This window comes from Microcaecilia unicolor, unplaced genomic scaffold, assembly GCF_901765095.1.
Source record: "Microcaecilia unicolor unplaced genomic scaffold, aMicUni1.1, whole genome shotgun sequence".
Lineage (NCBI taxonomy): Eukaryota > Metazoa > Chordata > Amphibia > Gymnophiona > Siphonopidae > Microcaecilia > Microcaecilia unicolor.
The window spans coordinates 74496-87628 of record NW_021963135.1 but is presented as its reverse complement, the minus strand read 5'-3'; the positions used below and the strand labels follow the sequence as shown (position 1 = coordinate 87628).

The following is a 13133-nucleotide window of genomic DNA, read 5'->3' as shown; positions in this document are numbered from 1 at the left end:
TAAAAGAGAAAACTACCCTGGTCTTCAGGATAGCCTTACTTAACATTTATGGGTTTGTCTACATCATTTTCAGGTTGTCCTGAAAAACAGGCCTCTTTGGGAACTATGTATTATGAACCAATGGCTTAACCTCAAACATAAAAGTGTCCTACTGGTCCCTTTAGACATTTAGGGCCCTGTTTACTAAGCCGCGCTAGTATTTTTAGCGTATGCACAACGCTAATCGCCCATATGTTCCTATGGGCAACTTAGCGCGTGATAATCATTAGCCCTTGCTAAAAACGCTAACATGCCCTTAGCGCTGATTAGTAAACAGGGCCCTTAATAATATGTTATACCACAGTAGCTAACACACTTTACCTCATTTTAAACAATATTTTTTCCTTGCTGCAAAACACTGAAACCACAGATAAAGCTAAAATAGTACGACCCACACCACACCCAATTCATAATGGGACAATCCAAGGTGACTAGGTTAAAAAGAAAAATCTCCAAAAAAGGTTCTAAGCCTTTCAGAGCTTTTATTTCACAAGTAAAGGTGTTTACCTTCTATAACCTGAGTTACTTGGGTCTGAAAGTTGTCAAAGTTAAAAGGGGTAAGGAAGCCAAGTGATCCCAGATGAAAAGCCATAACAGGAGGCACGCTACCCTGCTGACAGAAATGGAATTCAAGAGATGTTACAGTGCTATACAAAATCATCCCATTTAACACAAATTCAGGATTTGGGTGTATTACAGGCTATGCAGTTGGGCCCTGGGAAGCAAAACCAATGAGCTTTGTTGGTTCCCAAAATATCAAAAGCTTTGGAAGCTCCTGTCTCTTCCTGCTCTTAACCAGTCATAGGACTTGTCTTGGCAGGAGGGGAAGAAAAACAGGCAAATAATACGACAGGCATAACAAACAAACAAGCAACAAAAATACACAGCAGCAAGCAGTATGCAGACATTTCTGATCCTTCAGGGGTTTTTTTTGTACCTCATTCTAAAATTCCTAGTAAACCATCTCATCTCATAAAATAAGAATGACAGATGCCACTCCAGGGGCAAATGTACAAACAGCAAGAGATGAATAGTTGTTAAAAGACTCCTAGCTAGATGCCCTTAAATAATGGCTGGCCCATGAAATCAGAAATTATTGGCAAAAAAAGGGGCTGAATGAAAAGCTGTGATTAAAACTCCCCTTATCATATCAGTAGATAATTCTTTATTGGAAAAACATTTCTACAGACATACCTGAAAAAGTGAAGACGCATACAGCAAGGTCCCATCACCTCCAAGGCATATGATAAAATCTATCTGATCTGAGATATCATCATAATCTAAAGAAAAATACACATACGTTTTTTAATAAAAAACTCCAAGACCTCAAACTATGATGAGCAGACTCATTTACGTTTCTATTTTCAATTTCTCTTTTTCATTAGGCATTCTAGTACAAAATTACTGACACAGTAACCAAGTAAAATGAAATGCATTAATGGGTAGATCGTGTGTCTGAGAGGCATCTAGTTGTCCTTTGGGCTATGCAAGGTTTTTACTGTCCCTTTTTAATTTTCCTCTGTTTCAGTCCCTATCAGTTAGATGAAAGAATGTAATAACTAATGATGACAGAAACCAAATGTTAACAGGAAGAAAGGCAAATGCATTGGGAGAGACATTGGACATTGTACGACAGCAGCAGGAGACAGACCTGCTGCTGCAGGGAGTCAAGGATAGCCTCCATAACCCTTACCTCCCCCCTACTATGCAATGAACTATAACCAAGTTTATGTACTAGAATACCACTCTCACATATATACACCTTTAAATTGGTTGAATTCCCTGCTTAGCAGTCATCAACCTCAAGAGGCAAGGGCCATTTACTCTTTCATTAAACAACTGTCTGGGTTTAGAAGAATTGTCACTTAATATCTTTACCTTCACTGAAAGTGCAAAATTTCTTCTTTACTGGCCCAAAAATATCATCATTCATTATAGCAGGGTCTTCTATCACTTTTTTTTCTACATAAACTATCATATTCTTCTCCTAGAAGAATCAAAACATTGCATGTTAATAAGAAATCCACAGTTTTTAAAATGAGCCTGTTTTATTACACTCACAAGTTTTGATTTAAAAGCTCCTACATGAGAAAAAGAAATAGATCAATTTAGAAAAGAAGGGAAATGGGACTTGATAAACTGCCTGAGGTGCAGGACGTCAGACTTACAGAAACAGAAGCCTGCGTGGCTGCGTTGCTAATTTGCAAGGGCAGGCTTCTACATGGAATGTTGCTAGTGGAATAGCAACATTCCATGTAGAATCTCAAACAGTAGCAACAGAATCTCAATAGTAGCAACATTCCATCTAGAATCACCAATAGGGAAAGGGAAATGGGACTTGATATACCGCCTTTCTGAGGTTTTTCAACTACATTCAAAGTGTTTTATATATATTCAGGTACTTATTTTGTACCAGGGGGCAATGGAGGGTTAAGTGACTTGCCCAGAGTCACAAGGAGCTGCAGTGGGAATTGAACCCAGCTCCCCAGGATCAAAGTCCACTGCACTAACCACTAGGCTACTCCTCCACTCCAGCTAAGGGGTCCCTTTATAAAGATGCGCTAGAGTTTTTAGTGTGTGCATTAAATATGCGTACGCTGAACGCTAGAGACACTCAAATATTCCTATGGGTGTCTCTAGTGTTTAGTGCACACTAATCATTAGTGCGAGCTACAAACACTAGCACGCTTTTGTAAAAGACCCCCCTAAGTGCAGTATAATTGCATGGTATATGGTGGTATATGTGGACCTAAGTTAAATATTATAATAAAGGAGAACTATTAACAGTGTAAAATTTTGGCAGTCCTTATGTTCTTTCCATGCACGTAAGAGGAAGGGATTGCTCTTTACCTCTGTAAGATACACACAAAGGTCTTTAAAAGGCTGCAGTAGACTGGCATCACGGATCTTTTTGATAACAAGCACGCTCTTGGGAGGTTTATTCCACGTTAGCCGTTGGTTTGCTGGGTCCTGAATGTGCCTGTAAAGAAGGTGAGAAATTGAACACTCCTTAATCACGTATTTTTAGGGCTCCATCTGTTTAACTCTCTCCAGCCAGCAAAACAGAATGGGGGCTTATTTTTGAAAAAGACAAAAACATCCAAAAAACGGCAGAAAGTGGCAGATGGACATTTGTTTTTCACAAGAATTCATTTTTAAGACTTTTTCTATGCAGTTTGTTTAAATCTCAAAGGGGCATGTTGGAGGAATGTTTTGGGTGGGCTTACAGCTCGGAAGTTTTTCTGCGGTAATAGAACATTGTAAAACCGTCCAGGGCAAAAACAGAACGTTTTTAGACAGACCTGTTTCAATAATGAATAAGTCCATAAAGGTGCCTAAACTGACCAGATGACCACTGGAAGGATAAAGGCACAATCCCCTCTTAATCCTCAAACCCTCTGTGGTCACTGACCCCCTCCCATCCCCCTAAAAAGTGAAAGTGACAGTACCTACCAGAGAGCTGCAGATATAATGGCCATTCCTCTTACAGCAGCAAACAGGTCCTTGGAGTAGAGCCTAGTGGTCGGTGCAGTGGACTGTACTGTACAGAAGGGGACCCAGGCCCATATCCCACTCTAACTGGTACACTTGTGCTGTAAAGCGTGCATGACCGAAAACCATAAAATTCCCACTGAACCCAAATACAGGTGATACCCTGCAGGTATAAGGACTATTGTAGTTGTGTACAGCATATTTTTTGCTATTTCTGAAGGGTTGACCTTACAATACAAGGGTGTTATGATGTGATGTGTACCTGGAACGTTTTAAGAGACATTCACTGCAGTGCCCTCAAAGCTACCCAACTGCTCTGCTGGGATGTCTGTGTGGCCAGTCTAGTGAGACTGCTGGTCCTCAGACCTCCCAATGGCTTTGTTTTGGGGCATTTTTTTCATTGAAAATGGCCCTCAAAGAAAGACGCACTGCACAAAAATGTCTAAAATAGAGTGATTTTCAAATCAAAGAGACAGACATTTTTCTGGTTTAAAAATGATCATGTTTGGCACTGGTTTTTTGGACGTTTTCTTGCAAAATGTCCCAAATTGGATTTGGACGTCATATCGAAAATGCCTCTCTATGGCACAAACATTAAGTCCTGACCTGACAAACTCTGGATTGTAAAATATGCACTAAACAAGGATAAAATCCAAACTGACCCATCTACCAGCTTCAAAGATTACACATGCAAATAACATTTCAGGACCAGACTTTTTGATGCAACCAAAACCAACAAGCACAAATTAAAAGCAAAACCTTGACAATGTAATGCAACACTGTATTTGCTGTCAGACGATAAATCGGACCTTATCTATCATAATATGTATTTCTGTAGAAGCCTACCAGAGAAAAATGTCAAGGGCTGTGTGTTTCTCCTGCTATTTAAAAGCATGCTAGAATGCAATCAATGTTGTAAAAAATAAAAATAAAAAACCCTTTGTTCACCTTACTTGTGAAAGTAATTGCAGGTCTGCATACTGTCTTACAGATCACCGCTATTGTTCTCAGACTGTCAACTGCATTTCATTTAACAAAAAAAAAGTTGTGAAAAAGGGTGTTGACACTGCACATTACACTTAAGCCTTCCTTTGTTTACTTCTTAGATAAAGGAGATGTACCCTGAGAACCGTCCTGTCATAAGCCCCAACTCTATGTACTTATAAAACATTAAAAAGGCCACTTCAATTATTCCTTTTGTGGCAGGATCCTTAGTCTTTGAAGCACAAATTTCTCACCGCTTCAGATTTCAGCAAGCTAGCATTAAAAACACTTTCCTGTGATCAAAGAAAAACATACATAAAACACCCACACATTTATTCCTTTCATTCCTAATCCAAGCTATGCTATAATTATGATGATCCCAGGGTTTCTTTTTCACCTAACCCTGATAAGAGAGCTTTTTCTGCTGTAAATACTTTATCTTTCAGATATGAAATGTCATTTTGGTACGACGGCACTGTGGGTTTGTTTAAAATAAACAAACACTAAGGGCCCTGTTTACTAAGCTATACTAGAGGCGCGTTAGCGTTTTTAGTGCGTGCTAAGCATTAGCGTGTGCTAACCGTGTAGACGCCCATAATATTCCTATGGGCATGTACACAGTGCGTGCTAAAACCGGTAGCGCACCTTAGTACACAGGGCCCTAAATGACAGCTTGGTTGAATTTGCCTGGACTTCAGTTTCCAAAATCTTACGTCTGCATTCCCCCTCATAGTACTCACCAGTTTGTGCTCTTCCCGTAGCAAGTGAAGTCTTTTATAACATTCTCAATAATCTTCATGGTTTTCTTCATAAAACAGACCACAGTAAGTGAGTCCCACAGCAGTCCACGACTTATTCACTTTACTGCCCCTTTTTTTGACTCAAGATTTCAAATTACAACCCGAAAAGCATGCTTGCTTGTCGATCAGTGCTTTAACTAAGTATATTTGCGAGACCTTGCTGATAACAGACTTTGATTCCCAGGACAGATTTCAGGTTATTGACCATAAGTTAAATGTTTAATAAATTACAAAAGCCAGTTTCAAAGTCATCCCCTGAAAATGGCAACTGGAATAAAGTTCTTCCTTGAGCAAGGAAATACAGTACTTAAAAATTACAAACAAATGAAGTGTTTGCCGGTCTCACCTATAGCCGTGTGATGCAATAATAGCATTTTACAGACAAACCCGTCAAAACTATCAGAAGCACAAAAAGAGAATGCCAAATCCTTTCCTTTTATATAAATCAGTGCCATCACACTCTAAGCCTGAATCTTCACAGTTTAGTAGCTGAAGACTTTAAAACATCTAGTGTAATGCGTCTTCTCAGGCAACGATCCAAAAGTTCTCCAAATGCTGTATTCTTGCTTCCTGCAAAACACTCCCTCCACTGCCGACTTTGCTCCTAAAATGCCTTCATCGTGCAGGCTGCTCACGTCTGTGGCTGACTGACAATCTGGAGATATGGCAGCATATCATATAAAGCTGGTCCAACCCAGGGGGAGGAGTACTTGCCAGTGGAGGTGATGCAACATACCATGAACAGTTTAACAAGGTCCTCAAGTTACAGCCGAGCTCAGCCCAGCACTAGTGTAAAGCACAGGACCGATTACTCATGGGGAAGTCTGAAGGACTCCAGATCTTCCTTGAACTTCGTTTCCTCTTCAGCTCCCAAACTACAGCTGAAAAGAGAAAGAGGGCTTCAGGAGAGGAGACATTCCATGTAGTCCATCCATTCTGTATTTTGGGGGTAGGAATTATAGGTTCTGTACTATGTTTTTGGTCAAAGCGGTTTGTTTTATCTTTGTCAACACTGAGGTCTTTTCTACGGTTCACTGCGCCTTGCTTACAGTATGAGATGGTAAGCGAGAAATGCTATAAATACCGATATAAAACTTTTGCTTTAACACGTGAAAGCTGTAATCCAGCAATCTTTAATTTTATTTTATTTTTTACAACATGCAAATTGCAATCGCTGTTCAGTGTGCTTGAACTATTGCTTCAATGGGGTCATAACATGGTGCTATTGAACTTTCTCTGATAAGACACTTGAAAAGAAAAAGCTGGGTAGTAGCTTATAAAAAGTTCTTATTTTTTATTGGCATTTTCAAAAGAACTTACACTTAACAAAATGTTGTCAAGGATATTACAATATTAGTCTAAGGCAGAACATTTTTTGAAACCAAGAAACTGCCCTGTAATGTGTTTAACGTTTATACATGAAACGTCATTAATACCTGTTTTCACAATTTAGTCTGAAGCTCGAATAATACTATGCATGCCTTTTAAAATGTCTAATACCTAGATCACTGCGGAAGTAAAATTCAAGCTTGCAATTTTTAAAACTATTATTGAGCGGGTAGCCATGTTAGTCCACTTTTAAAGGTAATAAATAGAAATAAATCAAAAGAAAATAAGATGATACCTTTCTTACTGGACTAACGTAATACATCTATTGATTAGCTTTCAAAGGTAACCCTTCTTCTTTGCTCATTTCCGATCTGAAGAAGAGTTACCTTCAAAAGCTAATCAAAAGATGTATTTAAGTTAGTCCAATAAAAAAAGGTATCATCTTATTTTCTTTTCTCCATTTCTATTTATTACCTTTAAAACTATTATGAAAAGTATATTAAGGCTTTACTGTGCTGCATTATTATGTTTAGCAGCCATGCTGTGTTTATTTATTTACTAGCTGTTAAGCCCGTAAAAACGGGCGAGTATTGCAGCCCTCCTCTCTCCCCTGGCCTCACCCCGTCCACCGATCCTCCCCCCCATATCCAGCGACCCTCCTCTTTCCTTTGGCCTCCCCCCATGTCCAGCAACCCTCCTCTGTGCCCTGCTCTCACCCCGTCCAGCAACCATGGCCTCTCCCCCCTGCCCTCCCCCCATGTCCAGCTACCCTCATCGCCGCCGCTCCCTCCCCCCTCCGTGCCGGGCCCCCTGTACTGACCTGACAGCGCCTCTCAACTCCGTGTGAAAGCGCTACAGGCAGCAGCAGATCGCTCTGCTGCTGTCTGCAGCGCTTCCACACGGAAGTGAGAGGCGCTGTCAGGTCAGTGCAGGGGGCCCGGCACGGAGAGGGAAGGGAGCAGCGGCGGGGATGGGGGGGGGGGGGGGGGGGGGATGGAGGTTGTTTCTCGCGATGTTCCTTTCCAAGCGGCAGCATCCGACAATTCGACTCCGTTTCCCTCTCTGTTCCGCCCTCTGACGTCATGACGTCTTGACGCGAGGGCGGGACAGAAAGGGAAGTCTGTACTGCGCATTTGCAAGTGAGTACAGTCACTTGCCGTTTATATGTTTGATTATACATACATGTATTTAGCCCACTCTACTGATAACGCCCAGAAAAGGTTATAAATATACATACATAGTCATATTAACACACATTTGTTTAAAACATCATAATATAAATCACAGATACAAATCTCTCATCCAGAATGCCTCATAACCAAGTTAAGGGCACAAAGCTAACTTATAATTTCTGGAATCTCCACCTAGTTACACAACCAATATTTATTTATTTATACATGTATTTAGCCCACTGCTCTCAGAAGCCTTTTGCTTGCACTCACCCCTGGCTCCTTGCATTTGTCCACCTCAAGTGCCTCACTGGGTGAGTGTTTTTCCCTTACCAAAATTCAAAGCTATTTAACCAGCCAGAAACGGCCGCTGACCAGTTAAGCAGCATATCGGAGCCTAACCGCAAATATTCAACAGAAGATAACTGGTTAGCGCCCAGCATATAACCGACGATATTGCATGACTTACCCAGTCAGGCTCGGATATTCAGTGCCTAACCAGATAAATTTAGTTGTCAAATAGGACTGCATAAATAGCTGTCCTATATTTACCGTATTTTTCGGACTATAAGACGCACCGGACCATAAGACGCACCTAGATTTTAGAGGAGGGAAATAGGAAAAAAAACATTTTCCTTTTTCCCTCCTCTAAAACCTAGGTGCTCCAGTGCGTCTTGTCCGAGTTTTGGACCGCCGTCCCGTACTTACACGATGCCATGTTCCCTGGTGGTCTAGTGACGTCGGGGCAGGAAAGAATCTCGGCGGCCATTTTGAATATCGCCGAGACCGTCAGAAAGCAGTGAGGAGCACGGAGAGCAGCGCGATGGGCAGGAAAGAGGGGGCTCTTTCCTGCCCCGACGTCACTAGACCACCAGGGAATATGGCATCGTGTAAGTACGGGACGGCGGTCCAAAAACGCTACCTTCGGACTATAAGACGCACCCCCCATTTTCCTCCCAAATTTTGGGGGGAAAAAGTGCGTCTTATAGTCCGAAAAATACGGTAACCACTAAAAAGATAACCAGTTAGCACTCAATACTGACATATCTGGTTAACTTTTTAGCAGTTAAAAACCCCACCCGCATTTTCAATGCTGATCGCCGGAAAGAGCCCAGCATTGAAAATCTGGGTTTAACGCCGGTGGTGGACAGCAAAGGCACTGAATATCGGGCCCACTGGTGCTGCAGTGGAGCTCCTGGGTTAGACAGCCATTTGAGGAGCTGATATCACTACCTCTCCCCTTCCCGTGAGTTTTAGAATACAGTCTAAAAAGCAAGACCTTGTCGGAACTTAAAGCAAATATCCCCCTTAGAACAGTAAGGGTTAGCAAATCAGAGTCCGAATGCTCCAATATGTTAGATACATCCAGTACATCAGCTTCCTGATCTCTTTCTTCCTGAAGTGGTGATTCATTTTTCTTTGCAGCAGGTAAATAATTGACATGAGTGGAAGGTGGTATGTTCTGCGATAGCACATTCAAAACTTCAAATATCTGCTCAACATATCATGTGCAGTTACCGTAGGCAAATGAAGAAAGTTCAGTAAACAGAGATAGCAACAAAAGCCTTTTCAACTTTATTCACACGAGTAGCAAGTGAAGTTACTTCTAAAGTACTTCTTTTTGCTGAGTATTCTGAGGCAGTAGATTAATATGAGGAACAAGAGTCTTGGCCAAATCTCCAATTGCTTCCCATATGACATCACATCCAAAGTAACAGGCGATGGTCAAACTAAAACACTTTGGCAGTAATGCACATTCTATTCCTGCCAGTGTCTAAGACTAAACTCTCTCCAAAGACTTCCTGTGAACGGGGGTCCGAGCCAGTCCGGAGGTCACTTTTGCTCTTCAACCACTGCTCTCACCACTCATTTCTAAAGCTTCGTCGACTCTTATTCTCACCTTTTAACTTGAACAGACACACTTATCTTAAATGCGTCCTGTTTGCCGGCCTCTCAAATCTCCCCAGGACCAACGACGGCCAGCGTTTCGCTAATTTGCTTTACTCATTGCTGCATCAGGGTTCATAAAACTGGGATTTCTTCATAGTGCACAGCACTAGCAGTTAAAAGTTACAGTGCTATGAAGAAACCCCGGTTTTATGGACCCCCTGATGCAGCAATGAGTAAAGCAAATTAGCGAAACGCTCGCCGTCATTGGTCCTGGGGGGATTTGAGAAGTTGGCAGATAAGATGCATTTAACGTAAGAGCGTCTTTTCAAGTTAAAAGGACTTGTTATGTATTTAGTACTGCACTGACACTATGAAAGTTTTGACTACAGTGTGTTGGACACTTTTGAGGTGACGGTTTTTGTTATTTTGCTTTAAGGAAAGTTTTTGCCAACGACGATCTCAATTCGATTGTTATAGCTCTATAAGTCGTTTGTACTTGGAGCTCTTTGGGGTTGTTAATGTATACAGATCAGCTTCTATTAACAAAAGTAAATACGATGAGTAAATACATGTGAACTCCCCCACATGTATTCCAAAGCTGTCTTAAAATTTACTATCACGTTTTTCATTATCATGTAACCCAAAATCCTTCTGTAATACCAAACGTCTATTCTCTTCTTATTTCCACTATTCATGATGTATTGTAAGCCACATTTAGCCTGCAAAGAGGTGGGAAAATGTGGGATACAAATACAATAAATAAATAAATAAATATTCACCACATCTGAAATGCTAACTGTTGCTGCTTTGGGTTAGCGGTTTTGTTTGATGAGATTTTTCTCCTTTGGTGAAGCCATTACAGCTTGAAAATGAGCTTCCAACCATCGATACCCTTAGGAGATTTTCACTCGTCTTTTTGTAGATGTTGTAGGTGTCACATTTATGACAATTTTTTACTTGTCATGTCCTCGTTTGGATTGCATCAATTTTTTTCAGATTCGACACATTCTTCTGGATATATCTGGATTTAATTGTCTCTGTGAATCTTTTCACCATAGGTTAAACTCAAGAGCACATGGTCTACAGTTCCTTAGTTATATCATTCTTTAAATTGCATACTCCTTGGAATTACTTAGTGATAGAAAACTCAGAGCCTACTCTAAACCTTGGAGGGCATGAGTGTTAGTTTTTGTTAGATGATCTAAAAACACTGTGGCAACCACAAATGAAAAATTTCCGCGTCAGGAGTAATCGAAGCAGTTTTTCCTTTTGCCATACCACCCTTCACCATACAGACAAAGTTGATCTTTGGTAGGTCTCCAAGAGTTCATTTAATACTCTAGCTCCCATGAAACCAAAATGTACAATGTTCTCCCCAGAAAGTTTTGCCAGGTGGGAGAAAGAAAATACTGTGCAGTATTATACAATTTTCTGTTAAGTTAACCAGATAGCCAGTAAAACCAGCTGTGCCCATTCAAAAGGCCTCTAGAACACTGATGTAACAGCAACTGGCACCGTGTCTCGTGGTACACAGCCAAGTTGAGGGCCATGAAATAGGCACTGAGGAGGGCAGACAGATCATGGTGAGTAACACCAGATGCCACTACTCAGGCATCTTACAATCAGTACTTATAGTACTATCATGAGATGGTTAAGTGTGTAAAAAAAGATAATTTTGATAGGCAGATTGTAAGAACTTCATCAGCACTGAAAGTTTATTTGATGTGGTGAAAGACTAAACTTCCTTTAGGAAAGAATGTTTGGAGGGGACTTCAGATTTTGTTGTAGCTTTTTACAAAGGAAGTTTTTAATATTCGTGAACAAATTTTTTTTCTCTTATATTTTGGGTTTAGAAGTTTTACCCGCAAATGTAAAATGAGAGCATTTTTCTTTGGTGTCTACCAAACCAATAGAAACTGCTACTTTGAGTCTGAACAACTCTTGAGTGTTATGAATGTTTGTTCTAATTCAATGCTTCTTGTTGACCTTGAAATAGTTAACAAGTCTATAAGAACATAAAGAATAGCCATACTGGGTCTGACCAAAGGTCCATTTAGCCTTGTATTCTGCTTCCAGTAGTTACTAATGCAGGTCAGAAGTAACTGGTAGGATCCCAAAGATTAGCAAGACTGCATGCTACAGATCCCAGGGATAAGTAGTGGCTTTCTCCATGTTCATCTTAATAACAGACTATGGGCTTTTCTTCCAGGAACTTGTCCAAACCTTTCTAAAACCTAGATATACTAACTGCTATTATCACATCCTCTAGCAATGGGTTCCAGAGCTTAACTATTTGCTGAGTGAAAAAATATTTTCTTCTATTTGTTTTAAAAGTATTACGATGTAGCTTTTTGGAGTGTCCCTTAGTCTTTGTGGAGGAGTAGCCTAGTGGTTAGTGCAGTGGACTTTGATCCTAGGCAACTGAGTTCGATTCCCACTGCAGCTCCTTGTGACTCTGGGCAAGTCACTTAACCCTCCATTGCTCCTGGTACAAAATAAGTACCTGAATATATGTAAACCGCTTTGAATGTAGTTGCAAAAACCTCAGAAAGGCGGTATATCAAGTCCCATTTCCCTTTCCCTTTGTACTTTGTGAAAGAGTAAACAATTGATTTATGGTTACTCGTTCTACTCCACTCAGTAATTTGTAGACCTCTATCATATCTCCCCTCAGCCGTCTCTTCTCCAAGCTGAAGAGCCCTAACCTCTCAAGCTTTTCCTTGTATGAGAAGAGTTCCAGCTCCTTAATCATTTTGGCCACTCTTGTTTGAACCTTTTCTAATTCTGGTCTCTATGGCCACCTCTTTAAAGGTGGCTTGTATATCACCCATTCCTAAGAAGCAAGACGCTGAACTTTTAGATTCCAATCATTTGTAGGCCTTTTTCATCATTATCTTTTTTGGCCAAAATTCTTGAGAATATCATATTGACTCAACTACAGGATTACAAAGATTGGGAAATGTGTTAGATGTTTATCGATTTGGCGTTTGTGCAAAATATGGCATTGAGACTTCTGAATTAGGTATCTCTAATGTCATAGTAACATCAGACACTGTCAGCTGCATTTGACACTGACAATCATTTGGATTCTTTCAAAGTGCTCAAGTGCTACTGGGGTTGGTGATACTATACTGAATTAGTCTCTCTCTTTTTGGCCACTTGCAACAAGTTTGAATATGTGACGATAGCTTTTCATTGTACACGTAGTCAACTGGTATTCTCCAAGGGTCTGCTTTATCTGCTGTTGCTTATGTTTCAACACTTTTATTAAGATCAAACCAGCACAGTGCAAACAATTACACCATTTACCAGGATCACATACATGAGCTTAACTTTAGTTCACACCCTCCGATACAAATCAACAACTCCTTGAGTTTTTGTACATTAATTCCCTTCTCCCCCCTCCCATAACTTGTCTACTCCCCTAACC

General features: G+C 40.6%; 1 protein-coding gene across 4 annotated transcripts in view; it reads right to left on the bottom strand.

Moving 5' to 3' along the window:
* Nucleotides 1-13133, bottom strand: part of LOC115458989 (NAD kinase-like) — a 51951-nt gene that overhangs the window by 16228 nt on the left and 22590 nt on the right. For 2 of the 4 annotated variants that reach the window (XM_030188847.1, XM_030188848.1), the window contains exons 4-7: nucleotides 2890-3019; nucleotides 1918-2026; nucleotides 1234-1319; nucleotides 547-652 (exon numbers count right to left, since the gene is read on the bottom strand). In XM_030188847.1, the coding sequence (XP_030044707.1) occupies nucleotides 547-652; nucleotides 1234-1319; nucleotides 1918-2026; nucleotides 2890-3019 (431 nt within the window). Of the gene's footprint in view, nucleotides 1-546; nucleotides 653-1233; nucleotides 1320-1917; nucleotides 2027-2889; nucleotides 3020-5255; nucleotides 5937-13133 lie in introns of those variants that run through there. The other 2 variants (XM_030188850.1, XM_030188849.1) reach the window with 2 other exon arrangements.